The sequence below is a fragment of the Seriola aureovittata genome, chromosome 9, assembly GCF_021018895.1.
Source record: "Seriola aureovittata isolate HTS-2021-v1 ecotype China chromosome 9, ASM2101889v1, whole genome shotgun sequence".
Lineage (NCBI taxonomy): Eukaryota > Metazoa > Chordata > Actinopteri > Carangiformes > Carangidae > Seriola > Seriola aureovittata.
The window spans coordinates 9462290-9484606 of record NC_079372.1 but is presented as its reverse complement, the minus strand read 5'-3'; the positions used below and the strand labels follow the sequence as shown (position 1 = coordinate 9484606).

General features: G+C 34.0%; 1 protein-coding gene across 1 annotated transcript in view; it reads right to left on the bottom strand.

Annotated features, from left to right (window-relative positions):
- Positions 1–19859: 19859 nt before the first annotated feature.
- Positions 19860–22317, bottom strand: part of LOC130175161 (metabotropic glutamate receptor 7-like) — a 60755-nt gene continuing 58297 nt past the window's right edge. Inside the window, exon 10 of the mRNA XM_056385466.1 lies at positions 19860–20711. Within this exon, the coding sequence (XP_056241441.1) occupies positions 20662–20711 (50 nt within the window). The 3' untranslated portion in view covers positions 19860–20661. The remainder of the gene's footprint in view (positions 20712–22317) is intronic.

Sequence of the window (22317 nt, the reverse complement as noted above, 5' to 3'; positions counted from 1 at the left end):
CAAAAACGTCATAGTATAGTAGGGCATAAAATGTCAAAAAAACAAGATAGAATATTAAGGCATAAAAGGTGATATTAATGTCAAAGTATGGTAAGGAATAAAAGGACACACTATAATAAGACTTGAAAATGCCAAAAAAACGTCATGGTATAGTATGGCTTAAAAATGTAAAAAAACGTCATAGTATAGAATGGTATGAAAATGGGAAAAACGTCATAGTATAGTATGGCATAAAACGTCAAAAAAACAACATAGTATATTAAGGCATAAAAGGTGATATAAATGTCAAAGTATGGTAAGGAATGAAACGACACAGTATAGTAAGTCAGAAATGTGAAAAACGACGTATTATAGAATGGTATAAAAATGGGAAAAACGCCATAGTATAATATGGCATAAAATGTCTAAAAATAAAAATAGTATATTAAGGCATAAAAGGTGATATAAATGTCATAGTATGGAAAGGAATAAAAGGAAACAGTATAGTAAGTAATAAAAATGTGAAAAACATCACAGTATAGTATGGCGTAAAAATGTCTAAAAACGTCATAGTATAGTGTGGCATAAAACGTCAAAAACAAAACAAGGTATATTAAGGCATAAGAGGTCATAAAAAGATCATATTATGGTAAGGAATAAAAGGACACAGTATAGTAAGTCATGAAAATGTGAAAAACGACATATGATAGAATGGCATAAAAATGGGAAAAACGCCATAGTATAGTATGGCATAAAACGTAAAAAAAAAACAAAAAAAAAACATAGTATATTAAGGCATAAAAGGTGATATAAATGTCATAGTATGGTAAGGAATAAAAGGACACAGTATAATAAGACTTGAAAATGCCAAAAAAACGTCATGGTATAGTATGGCTTAAAAATGTCAAAAGACATCATAGTATAGTATGGCATAAAAATGTGAAAAATGTCACAGTATAGTATGGCATAAAACGTCAAAAACAAAAAAAGGTATATTAAGGCATAAGAGGTCATAAAAAGATCATATTATGGTAAGGAATAAAAGGACACAGTATAGTAAGTCATGAAAATGTGAAAAATTACATAGTATAGTATGGCGTAAAAATGTCCAAAAACGTCATAGTATAGTATGGCATAAAACGTCAAAAAAAACAACATAGTATATTAAGGCATAAAAGGTGATATTAATGTCAAAGTATGGTAAGGAATGAAACGAAACAGTATAGTAAGTCATAGAAATGTGAAAAACGACATTATAGAATGGTATGAAAATGGGAAAAACGTCATAGTATAGTATGGCATAAAACGTCAAAAACAAAACAAGGTATATTAAGGCATAAGAGGTCATAAAAAGATCATATTATGGTAAGGAATAAAAGGACACAGTATAGTAAGTCATGAAAATGTGAAATTACATAGTATAGTATGGCATAAAAATGTCCAAAAACGTCATAGTATAGTGTGGCATAAAACGTCAAAAAAACCATAGTATATTAAGGCATAAAAGGTGATACAAATGTCAAAGTATGGTAAGGAATGAAACAACACAGTATAGTAAGTCATAGAAATGTGAAAAACGACATATTATAGAATGGTATGAAAATGGGAAAAACGTCATAGTATAATATGGCATAAGACGTCAAAAAAACAACATAGTATATTAAGGCATAAAAGGTGATACAAATGTCAAAGTATGGTAAGGAATAAAAGGACACAGTATAGTAAGTCATAGAAATGTGAAAAACGACATATTATAGAATGGCATAAAAATGTGAAAAACGCCATAGTATGGCATAAAACGTAAAAAAAAAACAACATAGTATATTAAGGCATAAAAGGTGATATTAATGTCAAAGTATGGTAAGGAATGAAACGAAACAGTATAGTAAGTCATAGAAATGTGAAAAACGACATTATAGAATGGTATGAAAATGGGAAAAACGTCATAGTATAGTATGGCATAAAACGTCAAAAACAAAACAAGGTATATTAAGGCATAAGAGGTCATAAAAAGATCATATTATGGTAAGGAATAAAAGGACACAGTATAGTAAGTCATGAAAATGTGAAATTACATAGTATAGTATGGCATAAAAATGTCCAAAAACGTCATAGTATAGTGTGGCATAAAACGTCAAAAAAACCATAGTATATTAAGGCATAAAAGGTGATACAAATGTCAAAGTATGGTAAGGAATGAAACAACACAGTATAGTAAGTCATAGAAATGTGAAAAACGACATATTATAGAATGGTATGAAAATGGGAAAAACGTCATAGTATAATATGGCATAAGACGTCAAAAAAACAACATAGTATATTAAGGCATAAAAGGTGATACAAATGTCAAAGTATGGTAAGGAATAAAAGGACACAGTATAGTAAGTCATAGAAATGTGAAAAACGACATATTATAGAATGGCATAAAAATGTGAAAAACGCCATAGTATGGCATAAAACGTAAAAAAAAAAAAAAAAAAAAAATAGTATATTAAGGCATAAAAGGTGATATAAATATCATAGTATGGTAAGGAATAAAAGGACACAGTATAATAAGACTTGAAAATGCCAAAAAAACGTCATGGTATAGTATGGCTTAAAAATGTCAAAAAACGTCACAGTATAGTATGGCGTGAAAATGTCCAAAAACATCATAGTATAGTATGGCATAAAACGTCAAAAAAACAACACAGTATATTAAGGCATAAAAGGTGATATTAGTGTCAAAGTATGGTAAGGAATGAAACGACACAGTATAGTAAGTCATAGAAATGTGAAAAACGACATAATAGAATGGTATAAAAATGTCCAAAAACGTCATATGAAATGAAATAGTATAATAAGACATGAAAATCCAAAAAACGTCATATTATAGTATGGCATAAAACGTCAAAAAAACAACATTGTATATTAAGGCATAAAAAGGTCATAAAAAGGTCTTAGTATGGTAAGGAATAAAAGGACACAGTATAGTAAGTCATAGAAATGTGAAAAACGACATATTATAGAATGGCATAAAAATGGGAAAAACGCCACAGTATAATATGGCATAAAACGTCAAAAAAAAAAAACATAGTATATTAAGGCATAAAAGGTGACATGAATGTCATAGTATGGTAAGGAATGAAATGAAATAGTATAATAAGACTTGAAAATGCCAAAAAATGTCATAGTATAGTATGGCATAAAACGTCAAAAACAAAACAAGGTATATTAAGGCATAAGAGGTCATAAAAAGATCATATTATGGTAAGGAATAAAAGGACACAGTATAGTAAGTCATGAAAATGTGAAAAACTACATAGTATAGTATGGCATAAAAATGTCCAAAAACGTCATAGTATAGTATGGCATAAAAACCTCAAAAAACAACATAGTATATTAAGGCATAAAAGGTGATATAAATGTCAAAGTATGGTAAGGAATGAAACGACACAGTATAGTAAGTCATAGAAAAGTGAAAAACGACATATTATAGAGTGGTATAAAAATGTGAAAAACGCCATAGTATAGTATGGCATAAAACGTCAAAAAAAAAAAAAAAAAAAAACATAGTATATTAAGGAATAAAAGGTGATATAAATATCATAGTATGGTAAGGAATAAAAGGACACAGTATAATAAGACTTGAAAATGCCAAAAAAACGTCATGGTATAGTATGGCTTAAAAATGTGAAAAACGTCACAGTATAGTATGGCATAAAACGTCAAAAAAACAACATAGTATATTAAGGCATAAAAGGTGATACAAATGTCAAAGTATGGTAAGGAATAAAAGGACACAGTATAGTAAGTCATAGAAATGTGAAAAACGACATATTATAGAATGGCATAAAAATCGGAAAAACGCCATAGTATAGTATGGCATAAAACGTAAAAAAAAAAAAAAAAAAAAAATAGTATATTAAGGCATAAAAGGTGATATAAATATCATAGTATGGTAAGGAATAAAAGGACACAGTATAATAAGACTTGAAAATGCCAAAAAAACGTCATGGTATAGTATGGCTTAAAAATGTCAAAAAACGTCACAGTATAGTATGGCGTGAAAATGTCCAAAAACATCATAGTATAGTATGGCATAAAACGTAAAAAAAACAACACAGTATATTAAGGCATAAGAGGTCATAAAAAGATCATATTATGGTAAGGAATAAAAGGACACAGTATAGTAAGTCATGAAAATGTGAAAAACTACATAGTATAGTATGGCATAAAAATGTCCAAAAACGTCATAGTATAGTATGGCATAAAAACCTCAAAAAACAACATAGTATATTAAGGCATAAAAGGTGATATAAATGTCAAAGTATGGTAAGGAATGAAACGACACAGTATAGTAAGTCATAGAAAAGTGAAAAACGACATATTATAGAGTGGTATAAAAATGTGAAAAACGCCATAGTATAGTATGGCATAAAACGTCAAAAAAAAAAAAAAAAAAAAAACATAGTATATTAAGGAATAAAAGGTGATATAAATATCATAGTATGGTAAGGAATAAAAGGACACAGTATAATAAGACTTGAAAATGCCAAAAAAACGTCATGGTATAGTATGGCTTAAAAATGTGAAAAACGTCACAGTATAGTATGGCATAAAACGTCAAAAAAAACAACATAGTATATTAAGGCATAAAAGGTGATACAAATGTCAAAGTATGGTAAGGAATAAAAGGACACAGTATAGTAAGTCATAGAAATGTGAAAAACGACATATTATAGAATGGCATAAAAATCGGAAAAACGCCATAGTATAGTATGGCATAAAACGTAAAAAAAAAAAAAAAAAAAAAAAAAAGTATATTAAGGCATAAAAGGTGATATAAATATCATAGTATGGTAAGGAATAAAAGGACACAGTATAATAAGACTTGAAAATGCCAAAAAAACGTCATGGTATAGTATGGCTTAAAAATGTCAAAAAACGTCACAGTATAGTATGGCGTGAAAATGTCCAAAAACATCATAGTATAGTATGGCATAAAACGTAAAAAAAACAACACAGTATATTAAGGCATAAAAGGTGATATTAGTGTCAAAGTATGGTAAGGAATGAAACGACACAGTATAGTAAGTCATAGAAATGTGAAAAACGACATAATAGAATGGTATAAAAATGTCCAAAAACGTCATATGAAATGAAATAGTATAATAAGACATGAAAATCCAAAAAACGTCATATTATAGTATGGCATAAAACGTCAAAAAAACAACATTGTATATTAAGGCATAAAAAGGTCATAAAAAGGTCTTAGTATGGTAAGGAATAAAAGGACACAGTATAGTAAGTCATAGAAATGTGAAAAACGACATATTATAGAATGGTATAAAAATGGGAAAAACGCCATAGTATAATATGGCATAAAATGTCTAAAAATAAAAATAGTATATTAAGGCATAACAGGTGATATAAATGTCATAGTATGGTAAGGAATAAAAGGAAACAGTATAGTTAGTAATAAAAATGTGAAAAACATCACAGTATAGTATGGCGTAAAAATGTCTAAAAACGTCATAGTATAGTGTGGCATAAAACGTCAAAAACAAAACAAGGTATATTAAGGCATAAGAGGTCATAAAAAGATCATATTATGGTAAGGAATAAAAGGACACAGTATAGTAAGTCATGAAAATGTGAAGAACTACATAGTATAGTATGGCATAAAAATGTCCAAAAACGTCATAGTATATTAAGGCATAAAAGGTGATATAAATGTCAAAGTATGGTAAGGAATGAAACGACACAGTATAATAAGACTTGAAAATGCCAAAAAAACGTCACGGTATAGTATGGCTTAAAAATGTCAAAAACGTCATAGTATAGTATGGCATAAAACGTCAAAAAAAAAAAACATAGTATATTAAGGCATAAAAGGTGATACAAATGTCATAGTATGGTAAGGAATAAAAGGAAACAGTATAGTAAGTCATAAAAATGTGAAAAACGTCACAGTATAGTATGGCGTAAAAATGTCCAAAAACGTCATAGTATAGTATGGCATAAAACGTCAAAAAAACCAACATAGTATATTAAGGCATAAAAGGTGATATTAATGTCAAAGTATGGTAAGGAATGAAACGAAACAGTATAGTAAGACATAGAAATGTGAAAAACGACATTATAGAATAGTATGAAAATGGGAAAAATGTCATAGTATAGTATGGCATAAAACGTCAAAAACAAAACAAGGTATATTAAGGCATAAGAGGTCATAAAAAGATCATATTATGGTAAGGAATAAAAGGACACAGTATAGTAAGTCATGAAAATGTGAAGAACTACATAGTATAGTATGGCATAAAAATGTCCAAAAACGTCATAGTATATTAAGGCATAAAAGGTGATATAAATGTCAAAGTATGGTAAGGAATGAAACGACACAGTATAATAAGACTTGAAAATGCCAAAAAAACGTCACGGTATAGTATGGCTTAAAAATGTGAAAAACGCCATAGTATAGTATGGCTTAAAAATGTCAAAAGACGTCATAGTATAGTATGGCATAAAACGTCAAAAAAAAAAACATAGTATATTAAGGCATAAAAGGTGATACAAATGTCATAGTATGGTAAGGAATAAAAGGAAACAGTATAGTAAGTCATAAAAATGTGAAAAACGTCACAGTATAGTATGGCGTAAAAATGTCCAAAAACGTCATAGTATAGTATGGCATAAAACGTAAAAAAAAACAACATAGTATATTAAGGCATAAAAGGTGATATTAATGTCAAAGTATGGTAAGGAATGAAACGAAACAGTATAGTAAGTCATAGAAATGTGAAAAACGACATTATAGAATGGTATGAAAATGGGAAAAATGTCATAGTATAGTATGGCATAAAACGTCAAAAACAAAACAAGGTATATTAAGGCATAAGAGGTCATAAAAAGATCATATTATGGTAAGGAATAAAAGGACACAGTATAGTAAGTCATGAAAATGTGAAGAACTACATAGTATAGTATGGCATAAAAATGTCCAAAAACGTCATAGTATATTAAGGCATAAAAGGTGATATAAATGTCAAAGTATGGTAAGGAATGAAACGACACAGTATAATAAGACTTGAAAATGCCAAAAAAACGTCACGGTATAGTATGGCTTAAAAATGTCAAAAGACGTCATAGTATAGTATGGCATAAAACGTCAAAAAAAAAAACATAGTATATTAAGGCATAAAAGGTGATACAAATGTCATAGTATGGTAAGGAATAAAAGGAAACAGTATAGTAAGTCATAAAAATGTGAAAAACGTCACAGTATAGTATGGCGTAAAAATGTCCAAAAACGTCATAGTATAGTATGGCATAAAACGTCAAAAAAAAAAAAAAAAAAAAAAATAGTATATTAAGGCATAAAAGGTGATATAAATATCATAGTATGGTAAGGTATAAATGGAAGCAGTATAATAAGACTTGAAAATGCCAAAAAAACGTCATGGTATAGTATGGCTTAAAAATGTGAAAAACGTCACAGTATAGTACGGCATAAAAATGTCCAAAAACGTCATAGTATAGTATGGCATAAAACGTCAAAAAAAACAACATAGTATATTAAGGCATAAAAGGTGATATTAATGTCAAAGTATGGTAAGGAATGAAACGAAACAGTATAGTAAGTCATAGAAATGTGAAAAACGACATATTATAGAATGGTATGAAAATGGGAAAAACGTCATAGTATAGTATGGCATAAAACGTCAAAAACAAAACAAGGTATATTAAGGCATAAGAGGTCATAAAAAGATCATATTATGGTAAGGAATAAAAGGACACAGTATAGTAAGTCATGAAAATGTGAAAAACTACATAGTATAGTATGGCATAAAAATGTCCAAAAACGTCATAGTATAGTATGGCATAAAAACGTCAAAAAACAACATAGTATATTAAGGCATAAAAGGTGATATAAATGTCAAAGTATGGTAAGGAATGAAACGACACAGTATAGTAAGTCATAGAAAAGTGAAAAACGACATATTATAGAGTGGAATAAAAATGTGAAAAACGCCATAGTATAGTATGGCATAAAACGTCAAAAAAAAAACAAAAAAAAACATAGTATATTAAGGCATAAAAGGTGATATAAATATCATAGTATGGTAAGGAATAAAAGGACACAGTATAATAAGACTTGAAAATGCCAAAAAAACGTCATGGTATAGTATGGCTTAAAAATGTGAAAAACGTCACAGTATAGTACGGCATAAAAATGTCCAAAAACGTCATAGTATAGTATGGCATAAAACGTCAAAAAAAACAACATAGTATATTAAGGCATAAAAGGTGATATTAATGTCAAAGTATGGTAAGGAATGAAACGAAACAGTATAGTAAGTCATAGAAATGTGAAAAACGACATATTATAGTATGGCATAAAAATGTCCAAAAACGTCATAGTATAGTATGGCATAAAAACGTCAAAAAACAACATAGTATATTAAGGCATAAAAGGTGATATAAATGTCAAAGTATGGTAAGGAATGAAACGACACAGTATAGTAAGTCATAGAAAAGTGAAAAACGACATATTATAGAGTGGAATAAAAATGTGAAAAACGCCATAGTATAGTATGGCATAAAACATCAAAAAAAAAACAAAAAAAAACATAGTATATTAAGGCATAAAAGGTGATATAAATATCATAGTATGGTAAGGAATAAAAGGACACAGTATAATGAGACTTGAAAATGCCAAAAAAACGTCATGGTATAGTATGGCTTAAAAATGTGAAAAACGTCACAGTATAGTATGGCGTAAAAATGTCTAAAAACGTCATAGTATAGTATGGCATAAAACGTCAAAAAAACAACATTGTATATTAAGGCATAAAAAGGTCATAAAAAGATCATATTATGGTAAGGAATAAAAGGACACAGTATAGTAAGTCATGAAAATGTGAAAAACTACATAGTATAGTATGGCATAAAAATGTCCAAAAACGTCATAGTATAGTATGGCATAAAAACGTCAAAAAACAACATAGTATATTAAGGCATAAAAGGTGATATAAATGTCAAAGTATGGTAAGGAATGAAACGACACAGTATAGTAAGTCATAGAAAAGTGAAAAACGACATATTATAGAGTGGAATAAAAATGTGAAAAACGCCATAGTATAGTATGGCATAAAACGTCAAAAAAAAAAAAAAAAACATAGTATATTAAGGCATAAAAGGTGATATAAATATCATAGTATGGTAAGGAATAAAAGGACACAGTATAATAAGACTTGAAAATGCCAAAAAAACGTCATGGTATAGTATGGCTTAAAATGTGAAAAACGTCACAGTATAGTATGGCGTAAAAATGTCTAAAAACGTCATAGTATAGTATGGCATAAAACTTCAAAAAAAACAACAGTATATCAAGGCATAAAAGGTGAAATTAGTGTCAAAGTATGGTAAGGAATGAAACGACACAGTATAGTAAGTCATAGAAATGTGAAAAACGACATATTATAGAATGGTATAAAACTGGGAAAAACGTCATAGTATAGTATGGCATAAAACGTCAAAAAAACAACATTGTATATTAAGGCATAAAAAGGTCATAAAAAGGTCTTAGTATGGTAAGGAATAAAAGGACACATTATAGTAAGTCATAGAAATGTGAAAAACGACATATTATAGAATGGCATAAAAATGAGAAAAACGCCATAGTATAGTATGGCATAAAACGTCAAAAAAAAAAAAACATAGTATATTAAGGCATAAAAGGTGATATGAAATGAAATAGTATAATAATACTTGAAAATGCCCAAAATCGTCATGGTATAGTATGGCATAAAACGTCAAAAACAAAACAAGGTATATTAAGGCATAAGAGGTCATAAAAAGATCATATTATGGTAAGAAATAAAAGGACACAGTATAGTAAGTCATGAAAATGTGAAAAACTACATAGTATAGTATGGCATAAAACGTCAAAAAAACAACATAGTATATTAAGGCATAAAAGGTGATATTAATGTCAAAGTATGGTAAGGAATGAAACGACACAGTATAGTAAGTCATAGAAATGTGAAAAACGACATATTATAGAATGGTATGAAAATAGGAAAAACATCATAGTATAGTACGGCATAAAAATGTCAAAAAACAACATAGTATATTAAGGCATAAAAGGTGATATAAATGTCATAGTATGGTAAGGAATGAAATGACACAGTATAGTGAGTCATAAAAATGTGAAAAACTACATAGTACAGTATGGCATTAAAATGTCGAAAAACGTCATAGTATAGTATGGCACAAAACGTGAAAAAAACCCATAGTATATTAAGGCATAAAAGGTGATACGAATGTCATAGTATGGTAAGGAATGAAATTAAATCTATAATAAGACTTGAAAATGCCAAAAAACGTCATAGTATAATATGGCATAAAACCTCAAAAAATAAAAATAGTATATTAAGGCATAAAAGGTCATAAAAAGGTCATAGTATGGTAAGGAATAAAAGGAAACAGTATAGTGAGTCATAAAAATGTGAAAATCGTCATAGTATAGTATTGTCAGGGTATTTGAGGTAAGTAGGACCCAAATGCAGCCAACACAGAGGAGACGGTGCAGAATGTTTAATAAACTTAACAAAGAATCTAACACACAACACTGGGAAACACAGGTGAAGTACAGGGAAACACAAGGGAAGAACAAGGAAACACAGGAACCTAAACAAGAAACAGGAACAGGCAACATGAACAGACTGAGGGTAAAGCAGACATGAACAGACAGAGGACAACCAGACGTGAACAGCACAGTGACTAACCAGACATGAACAGGAGACGTGAACCAATGAAGACAAACCCAGTAATCAACAGACGAACCAACACAGACAAAGGGGAGCACAAAGACTATATAGACACAGGAGGCAAGGTGATTGCACACAGGTGAAACACATCAGGGCGGGGCAAACAATCACTACACAGAAACAAGACCACGACAAGAAGCAAAAACACTGAGACACACAAGGACTAAATTACAAAATAAAACAGGAAGTGCGAAAAGTCCAAAACAAAACTAACAAAAAGTGTCTGCCATTGAAAAACATGACAGAAACTCTTGGGAGAACGGTAAAGGCAGGTTTATTAGCAAACGTGACGTGACATGAACAAACCCAAAACAAAACTAACAAAAAGTGTCTGCCATTGAAAAACATGACAAGTATGGCATAAAAATGTCAAAAAACGTCATAGTATAGTATGGCATAAAACGTAAAAAACACATAGTATATTAAGGCATAAGAGGTCATAAAAAGATCATATCATGGTAAATATTAAAAGGACGCAGTATAGTAAGGCATAAAAATGTGAAAAACGCCATAGTATAGTCTGGCATAAAAATGTCCAAAAACGTCATAGTATAGTATGGCATAAAACGTCAAAAAAACAACATAGCATATTGAGGCATAAAAGGTCATAAAAAGGTCATAGTATGGTAAGGAATGAAACGAAACAGTATAGTAAGTCATAGAAATGTGAAAAACAACATAATATAGAATGGCATAAAAATGGGAAAAACGCCATAGTATAATACGGCATAAAACGTAAAAAAAAAAAAACATAGTATATTAAGGCACAAAAGGTGATATAAATGTCATAGTATGGTAAGGAATGAAACGAAATAGTATAATAAGACTTGAAAATCCCCAAAAAACGTCATAGTATAGTATGGTATAAAATGTCAAACAACAACATTGTATATTAAGGCATCAAAGATCATACAAAGGTCACAGTATGGTAAGGAATAAATGGACACAGTATCGTAAATCATAAAAATTTGAAAAACAACATAGTATAGGAAGGCATAAAAATGGGAAAAACGTCATGGTATAGTATGGCATAAAACGTAAAAAAACAACATAGTATATTAAGGCATAAGAGGTCATAAAAAGATCATATTATGGTAAGGAATAAAAGGACGCAGTAATTTAAGTCATAAAAATGTGAAAAACAACATAGTATAGTATGGCATAAAAATGTCCAAAAACGTCATAGTATAGTATGGCATAAAAACATCAAAAAACAAGATACTATAGTAAGGTATAAAAATGTGATAGTATAGTATGGCATAAAAAGTCATGGTATAGTAAGGCACAAAAAACATCATAGTCTAACAAGGCATAAAAATGAAGATTAGTGTAAATCAAACTTGAAGACTATCTCTATTCTCCCTCTCTCACCCCACTTCTTGTAAGCAGCAGACTTCAGATGCTCAGCAACCAATCAGATCTCACTGTGATCTCAACCAGCCAATCAAGTTGTCCCTGTCAAACTCTAAAATCTGTTCTCCTCTCTCCTCTTGTCAGTTGTCATTTCAGCGACCCTCCTCCACTTCCGGATTGACATCCTGTGAGGCCGAGCTCATCATCACTCTAATCACATTCAGATTTCCAGCTTCACATCTTCCTATCTTCAAGACCACCACCAGTGTCTGGACCCCAAGGGGTTTACAATACTTTGCACAGCCTAACCCCCTTATCATGTGATGACATCATGATGGGGTTCTAATCGCCAAAGACTCTCACATCTTACTTTGTTTGTTTGTTTTGCACATTGCAATGAAAGTTTGTTCATTAAGCAAATGAGTCTTTCTTAATTGAAATGTCATAGTATAATAAGCCATAAAATGTCATAAAAATGTCATAGTATAGTAAGGCATATAATGTTATAAAAACATCAAACTATAACAAGGTGTAAAAACATCATAGTATAATAAATCATAAAAACGTCATAGTATGGTAAAGCACAAAATGTAAGGGATATAAACGTAAAAAAAAATATCATAGTATAGTAAGGAATAAAGATGCCAAAAAACTTCATAGTATAGTAAGGCATAAAAACTTCATAGGATAGTAAGGCATAAAAATGTTGAAAAACGACATATTATAGTATGGCATAAAAACGTCATAGTATAGTAAGGGATAAAAACATCATAGTAAGGCATAAAACTGTCAAAAAACAACACAGTATAGTATCTTATAAATTGTCATAGTATAGTAAAATTTAAAAAAGTCAAAAAAAAGTCATAGTATAGTGAGGCATAAAAATGTGGAAAAACGACATTGTGTATAGTATGGCATAAAAACATCATAGTATAGTAAGGAATAAAAATGTCAAAAAACGTCTTAAAACCTCATAGTATAGTATGGTATGAAAACCTCAAAAACATTATAGCATAGTAAGGCACAAAAATATAAAAAAATGTTGTAGTATAGAAAGGCATTAAAATGTTAACAAACGTATTAAAATGTCATAGTATAGTAAGGCATGAAAATGTCCAAAAACGACAAAGTATAGTATGGCATAAATTGTCATAGTATAGTAAATCAAAAAAGTAAAAAAAAATCATAATACAATATGACTTAAAAATGTCAAAAAACAGCATAGTATAGTGAGGCATAAAAACATCTAAAAACATCAAAGCATAGTAAGGCATAAAAACATCATAGTATAGTGAGGCATAAAAAAATCATAGTAATGTAAGGCATAAAAATTTCAGAGTATAGTAAGGTATCAAATGTCATAAAAAATGCCAAAGTATAATAAGGCATAATTTAGTCATAGTATAATAAGGCATAAAATGTCATAGGACAGTAAGGCATAAACGTGTCATAGTATAGTAAGCCATAAAGTCATAATATAGTCAGGCATAAAAGGTCACAGTATAGCAAGAAATAAAAAGCCATAGTTTAGTAATGCAAAACAAGTAGCGCTATAGTAAGGCATACACAAAAGTTTTAGTATAGTCAAGCATAAAAATGTCACAGTATGGTAAGGCATAAAAAGTGATAGTCTAATAAGGTATATAAATGTAATAGAATCGAAAGACAAAAAAAACCTCATAGTATAGTAAGGCATCAAAACATCACAGTATAGTAAGGTATAAAAAGTCATAGTATAGCTATAGCTATGGTGGGGTCTGCAGTCAAATGCTTTTTCCCTTCACAAATAGAAAATTGATTCTCATTTATTTGTAAAACAGTTGGAATGTATTCGCAGATCATTTTCTTATTTGTGGAATTTGTTTGTGTAGTTGCAAATTCGTTTTAAATTAGTAAGAAATACTTGTTAATTTGCAAATTTATTTTTTGTATTTGTGGTAGGTATTTCTATATTTACAGATTACACATTTATGCCTGGATTGTCAATCTATTCATACAAATAATATTGAAACAAATCTGCCTCCATAATTCAGAAATACGTTCTGTTGTCTTGTCGGTAGTGGCTGAACAGATCTTACATTTTGGGACAGGGTCGTGAGAAAGCATGTCTCTGAAGCACATCAGGGAGAACAGAGAGAAAATCAGAGATCACTGCTCTATCAGTAGATGGCAGTAGTATCACACCATGGTAAAGGTGCTGATTAATAACCTTTACATGAGATCATCATGTCTTTTGTAGACAAAGAACAAGTAGCCTTAAGCTGGTGGTAAGCAAAATACAAAACCGCAGTTAACATTTATCAGATACTGCATGTACAGGCTACAAGATCCTATTGTAAGATATTTCAGTTTGTTTATATTCAAAACCTACACGTGATTCAATGAAGGAATCACTGATGCTTTTTATGAAAGAGTGCATCAGCAAAGAAGTGATCCTCTGTTAATTCCCGTTGATAATAAATGTGTCGGCCCTCTCTTAAGTCACACTCATAATTAGAAAGTGAGATAAGTTGGAACAGCTGTGAGACTCCATAATTCAGTCACAGATTTAGAAAGTGTAGACTAATTGCATTTTCCTTCTTATCTCATAAATTGGATCCATTCCAGAGCAGGGATGGAAATCTTTGTCTTAACCCATTTGCGTGTATGCTGTGGATTTTCAGAGGCGTGACAAAGCTAAGAGGTTTGGTGGTGGGGTGGATGGGTGGATGGGTGTGTGGGTGTGTGTGTGTGTGTGTGTGTGTGTGTGTGTGTGTAGGAGGGGTGTTCATAACCAACTAGTAGAAAAGACATGACAGATACTGTCTTGTACTGGCTGCTCGCACTGGCGTTAATGGTGTGAGTAGCATTTGAAGCTGAGACTTGCTGCAGGGGCTGAGGGCAGCAGCAGAAGACACTAGTCATGTGAGAGGTTATTAGAAACATTTACATGGCTGTGCATTAGAGAGTCGGGAAGAAACAGCAGTTCCAAGGTCAGGTTAGATCCCCCAGCTCTGTAATGTCATGTTGAACCAACCTCTACCCGACATGCAAAGATCACTGCTGAATCAACATGTAGTTTTTTCTTTTTTCTTTTTGCTCTAAATTATACACAACGCAGCAGCAGCAGGATCACTGTCACTTCATGCATCATACAGCACTTTGTGGTGTGCGTGGAAGCTCTTTTCCCTCTGTCATTACTTGCAGGTCAGACAACACACAACATCTCAAAATAAAACATGAGTGTTGATCAGTATGAGGTTGCTGTACACCATTTCTACCTTTTTCTAGGCATTGTGTGTCTCATATTAGCACAGGATGTTTGTGCAGAGCTTTGGTCTTTGCGTCCTCCATGCTCCCTGCTGGCCTGATGGCCAGATGGGTCAGTGACCGTGTAGCCGGGCTTTGCGGGCCCCTTCTGTTCTCTGTGAGGGTCCACTCATGGGATTGAAACCCCAGAGACCAGAATTATAAAAGCTGGATCACAAGGTAGATGGGTTGCAAGCTGAGCGGAGACATTCACGCACATACGCATTTAGTGCACACACAATCCCACACAGGTACGTTTACGTGCATGGCAGAGAGTGTATCTGCACACAAGCTTGGTGTGTACTACATATTAAAGTCCTGGTGGAGATAGATCTGTCAGAGGGCATAATGTTTTACCGATTACAGTGGAATTAACAAAAGAAAATGTGATTTTATTTAATAAGCCAGAAGCAGACCTGATCTTTTATCATTTCAGACAAGCTGTTCAGGAGGGTTACATTACTGAAGTGAGATTTTTCTTGTCATGTCATGTGGAAATTTAGTCAAGTCATCTTCAACTGTTATTGCAGTCCATTAACTCCATTGTGAAGATACATAATTGATGCAGCCTTTGGGTAGAGTTTAATCAAATGGAGAGTGCTCCACACTCCACCGCCAACTGAAAAATGAGGCACACAATATTCTGCGATGTAGTTTGCGAGGGAAGACTATAATTCACGCTTTGAATTGATTTATAATCATTTGACTGTACACTTCCTGCACAATGCCCAAAGCAAAACTCGTAGCTTTTAAGCTTTTAAAGGTGGACTCATGTGAAGGATTTATGAGCCTGAATTAGGATCAGTAAGTAAATGCATAACCCGAGACACCTGTTTCTGCTAATCTACTCCCAGACAAGCAAACGAAGAAGTGTGGTGTGTGATTTATTCTCTGTACCTTTTGGGTTTTCAATTTCATTTCATCTTTGTTTGATGTGGATTTCCATCACTCTTCCCCAACTATTCATTTCCATTTCAGTATTTTGCTTCTCTTAGACATTTACTTTTCTTTGAAATAACAGTGATCTGTGTGGGATGTGGAAATGCATTGTTTATTCCATGCTCCTTGAAATCAAGGGCTTAGCTCTCTAGTTAAATTTCACAGCCAGCCAGCACTTATCTCTGTCAACTCCTGTTTAAGCTACACATGATCCGCCCTGGTTTAAAAACAGCTGGCTTTTGTTTGTGCCGTGAACCTGAGCTGCAATTCAATGTTAAAAATGTGCTACTTTATTTCATACAAGCTTCGAAAAGTGAGTTACATCTTGCACGCAGCCAAAGCATAACAAATATGCAACATATTCTCGAGATGTATGCCAGCACTCTGTATTTCTTTTCTCCATGAGTGCATTTTTCTGACAGGGGAAATTGGGGAAAAGTGGCAGATTAGTGCACCTACTCAGCTGCGAATCCTGAAGAGCATTCGTCTCACTCAGCCGTCTTAATAACACAACAGTCAATTAAATCCATGAAGTCAGATATATAATTTTCAAATAATCATTACTGGGGAATTAGAAGTTTGGATATCGAAGAGATGGGAGGGGAAGACGGGGAGGGGACCGCGAGAGAGGTATAACCGTCATTACAGTAGAGGCAAGACGTACTAAATCCCCCAGCCAAAGATGAGTGAAGATAAAGGATGTGACTGAGCTAATTGTGTACTGTCAGAATCCATATCTCTAACGACTGTCAAGTGAGCAAATTTCAAATGTATTCTCTCCACCCACCCACCTCCCCCCAGGAGTAAAAGTGGTGAGAGAGGAAGAAGGAGAGAGAGAGAGGAATAAATACCAGGAGACACTAATGTGATGAGAATGATGCCTGGTCTCTTCCGCTGATTAAAAATGCAATAACGCTGTGACACACAAACACACACACACACACACACACACACACACACACACACACACACACACACACACACACGCACACACACACACACACACACACACACACACACACACACACACACACACACACACACACAGTGCAGCCTAAGCAGGGCAAGGAGTAGCTCTGTGGAGCCACAGATAAGAAATGGCACCTAGTGACCCCAAACCAATTTATTCACTCAGAAAAGTAGGGACTGTATCTTTTTCTGAGATCTCTCATAGAAAAACAAACAGCGTTTCACTTGTAGAGACTCTTCACTAAATTTACGTGTGATCTTCCTCCAGGTGGTAATTAGTGCCTATGAGAAGATGTGGATTTTATGATTCATGTCTAACCACTGGCTATCTTACTGTACCACTAATTATAAAATCTTAGCGTCTCTATGTGCTGGTAACAGTAACAGAGGGAATACAGAGGAAGCAAAAGATGCTGGTAAACAAAAGGCATCATAAGGAGGTTTTGAGAACAAGATGCGGCTGAGAAAAAAAATAAGAAGAGTGAAGAGTGTCTTTATCCACCCTGTGTTATATCAGGCTTCAGTTGGTCACTGACGGGAAACAGATAAGGTTTCACTCCGGCTGGACTTGGATAATTGGACATTTATGGAGAGATAGGAGAGCCCAGGGCCCAGGAGCCATGAAACAGAGCTAATCTAGACTCAGCATCAGTAAATTGTCTGTGAAAGAGTGCATCAGGAGTTCTGACAAGATAAAGAAGGCTTTCCTCAAAGGCGGAGCTGGACCAAAGTGACATAAAAACTTAGATAGAAGAGAGCCTGAGCCTTTGATGCTGGGACTTCTACATGTCACATGAAATGTACATTTCACAGAGCAGCGGTGTCACCTTGTCATCCAAATTGGGTCAAGCAAACTTGTAATTCTTACAAGGACAGTTTTGACAACTTTGTAACTAGACAGCTCTTAAGAGTCAGAACTTTTTGGCAAGTGTGCACCATGTACATTTTTAAAATCTATTGTTCAGCTTCAAATGTCCCACGCGTAATAATCTGCGACTGACAGTCCTTGGAGTTTGAAACATTTAAGTCCTGGTGGAGTGTGCCTTGCTCTCAGTCCACCATGATTAGTTTCCTCCTCTTTGATGTTTCCCCCACTTGATTCTCCCGGGAAACTGCTGCCTACAAAACAGGTGTATATTGAGCAGGTGGGCTCCTTACACAGGAGCCTTGAGAGTTAGGAGCTGGAGTAAACCATACCTCACACTAGGCAGGTAAAAAACATTACTGAACAAGCCATGCTTAGTTTTAAAGATCTCTAAGTTTTTTTTTGCTTTATATATCAAAAGCCAGAATGCTATTGCTTGTTTAATGTTTCTTCTCTTTTTTGCTGAGCTGCAAATCTAAACTCTGTTCAGCCCCTACTGATTACTTGCACACAGACACTGACACAGGCAATTAATTTGGTGGGGGAGAGGCTAGTCTTAATTGGACATAAGTGGGATTTTTCTTGGCTGTGTGCAACAGAAAATGACAGACTGTGCGTATGAGAAGTAAAGACCATCTGGTCCCACAGGAGCTGAGAGAGATGCCAGACAAATGGAAAGAGAAACAACACAAAACCTGTGTGAGTAAGGATGTCTCTCTCACGCACGCACGCACACACACAGAAAAGAGAAATCAGCAGCTCTTGGTCATATATCACTTGCCCATGTACCAGCCAAGAGGGAGACGCTTACAGGGTGCAGAAACAGAAGTCTTTCATGCGTGGCCTATTCATGTTTTTATATAATAATCAATATTGAAAATAGGAACATTATGCTTGCAGGCAGGCACAAGAATAAAGAACGGTTAGCTTGTAAAGGATTGGTCATCAGCAGGACAAATTGATCTGACATGTTATATTATTCGTGTAGGGGGATTGGTGACCAGACTTTGGAAGGAGCAGTGGCGAGAAAGAGGAACAACGGATGAGACAGAGAGAGCAAAGGGTGAGTGAAGGAGTGAGCGAGTGGACATCCTCTCCTCTCCTCTCGCACGGTCTCATCTCTGCATGACAGCACCGCTCAGCGAGCCTGCTAATGTGCCTTGTCATGGAGTGAGACAGTAAACGAGCACATGACATTTCCATCAGTTTACAGAAATCCATAAACAACTCTGTGATTAATTGTACTTATTCATACGTCAGTTAAACACCCCGCACTCTCTCATGCTATGACACACAAACACTCGCACAAACAGACTCACACATGCGATGTGCACAGAAATAACTATGATATGCTGTTGGGTTTAATTGTATAAAAGATAACAAAATGATTTTATTACATGTTCATTATATAGCAGATATCACAACATACTTGCATGATTGCTCTGATATTAATGTTTCCCACACCATAATTAGGCATAATGTACCCAGTACGAAACTATGTAAAACAAACATGCTTGCAGATACGGGGGTCGGGGGGAGAGGGGAAGTGGGGGGTGAGGGGGGTCAATTCAACAACAGATTAAAGCCATATTCTGTCATTTAATGAAGCTTAGTCCTGGTAAAGAAAACAAACCGCAGGAGGATGCCGAAGCTCATCATTTTCAGAATTTATTTCTCTTTTTTTCTTTTTTTTTTGTTTACATCAAATATAACAGACATACATTGGCACATGCAAAGTGAACACTTTGTGGTGCTTTTCATTACCATCCAAATCCAATTGAACAAAGACTGGATATCTATTTTTGTACTCCAAACATGAAAATACTCTCAAATATTTACAAAGAAAATATACTTACAATGCCCATCACTCTAACATAATAATCATCTGGGACTGATTTGAGTTGATTTTGGTAAAACAAAATACTGTATGTGGCAGAGCTTGCTGTTCAAGGTCATTAAATTAAACTTCAAGAAAAAAGAGGCACAGAATAAAATCACTTATAAACAATACAAAACAGAAATCAGATAATGGGAACCCCAAGAGAATATGGCTTTAATGACATTTCAAAAGAAAACATCTTGAAAGCAGATTCATTGTCCCTTTTCTTTTTTGCGGCTGTCTTCTTTCGCAGTGACCCCCCTTTTAGCAGGCAAGTTGTTCTCTGTCAGAGAGCGAAGGGGGGCCACGACACAAGCGTAAAACCTACAGTTTGGTTCTGGCGGCCCAACCACACTGGCCTACAGCTGTGCTAGTTTCTGTCAGGACACATGTATCACGTCTGGATGAAGGTTGGATGCTATCCACATAGTCCTGGAGTGCATAGGTACTGCAGGTGATGCTGGGATGCCTGCGCTTGCTCTCCTGTCTCTGTCTGTCTTTCTCTGTTCCGCTATTGCTCCCTTCCCCTTTTTCAATCACAGATAAAGGACAAACAGCATTCATTTTCAAGCAGATCAGATCCTGAGGTTGTTGTAACTCACATATGTTTTCTTGGTTGCTTGACCTGAGAACAGAGTAAAAAAATAAAGAAAAAAGAATCAAGATCAACTTTGATAAAGAAAACAAAAGAAGAAAAAAAATGCATCTCCAAAATGGGTAAGCAGAGGCATATGAACACACCGCTTTGGGAAACTCGTCCTACTGTGCCATGCATTCTTATCATCAGCTGTGTGCAATCAGTAACTACATTTTCTGAGCCAGTGTATCATTTCGACTCCCAATGCCCCGATGTGAAGCCTTAGATTCTATTTTCAGATGTGAACTAGTGATAAAAAACACAAACACCACACAAGTGGGCACCGAACAAATGCTACGGCACGCAATGTGATCCCAGTCTGGATTGCCATGGAAACATATCTGAATGTGGCTGAGTGCCTAGGTGCTGTGTGTGTTTGTGTGTTCTCTCGTACTGTGTATCTATCGTTATGAGAACCAATTTGAGTTCCAAACCTTCAGAGTGAAGGCGTTTTTTGTGAACTCAGGTCATTCTGGCTTATCATGACTTCTTTAAAAGGCTTTTTTTTTTTTCAGGCAGGAATTGAGTCTCGAGTTGAGGTTAGTCTCTGGATTAGGGCAGGGTGTGGTGTTGTGGTTAAGACTGGGATAAAAAAAATGTCTATGTAGTCCAATAGAAAAGCACAAGGATGTGTATATCTATACACACTTTGTACTGTCTGTATGGTGGAGAAGGTCAATATACATTTTCTTCATCACAGACTTTGCTATAAATACCCATTCTGCTGCTTTAATGTTGCTATGCCGACCAACTCCCATGGGCTATGCAATTAAAGTCGCACCATTTCTTTACAGCAGCATTTTGTAGTCTTGGCCAGCAAGTATGATGAATAAAACATTAGTAAATGTACAACAGAGTCTTTCTGGTAACCATAAACAGTCTTCAGAATGAGCAATCATTTTGGAGAAACCTCTGCTTGTCTGTGTGTGTGTGTGTGTGTGTGTGTGTGTGAACACATATACCTATGTGATCATTTAAATTTTTAATATTGATAGCTGATTATATTCATCTCATTCCTTAACTTTTCTTGTTTGTTAGGCTGTGTTTTCCTACCACAGTATTCACTGTTAATGAAATGAATTCCATCTGAAAAGCATGAATGCATCCACACTCGCCTCTTTTGGTTCATTTATATCTGGAAAAAATATACCGGACAGTGAATCGTTCCCTATCTCTGAATTACAGGGTGAATCCTCCCGTCTGAGAGGTGCAATCATGAAGATATTACACTGTATCAATACCAATGGAAATCTGCGGAGCTGTTAATGCTCTTAATCCTATAAATCACTCCAAGTCATCTCATACAGAGCTGATGGGCCCTGAAAGGGAGGTATTTGGCGCTCTGATGGTTACAGAAATTGACGGACAGTCTCCAGGGATGGTCGAGGCACAGTTCAGGTTTCGGGGCGGTCATGCACATAAATTTGCCATTAATAAATGTCACTTCCACTGTCGCTAAAAAAGAAGGGCAAGAGGAGGAGAGAGTGTGCAGGGAGGAGAGACGAGGCGAGAAGACATTCATGTAGGGGAGACAGAAGGTGAAAGACACACAGAACAGATGACACGGTGCACTTTTGGGAGGGCCTCCCAGAGA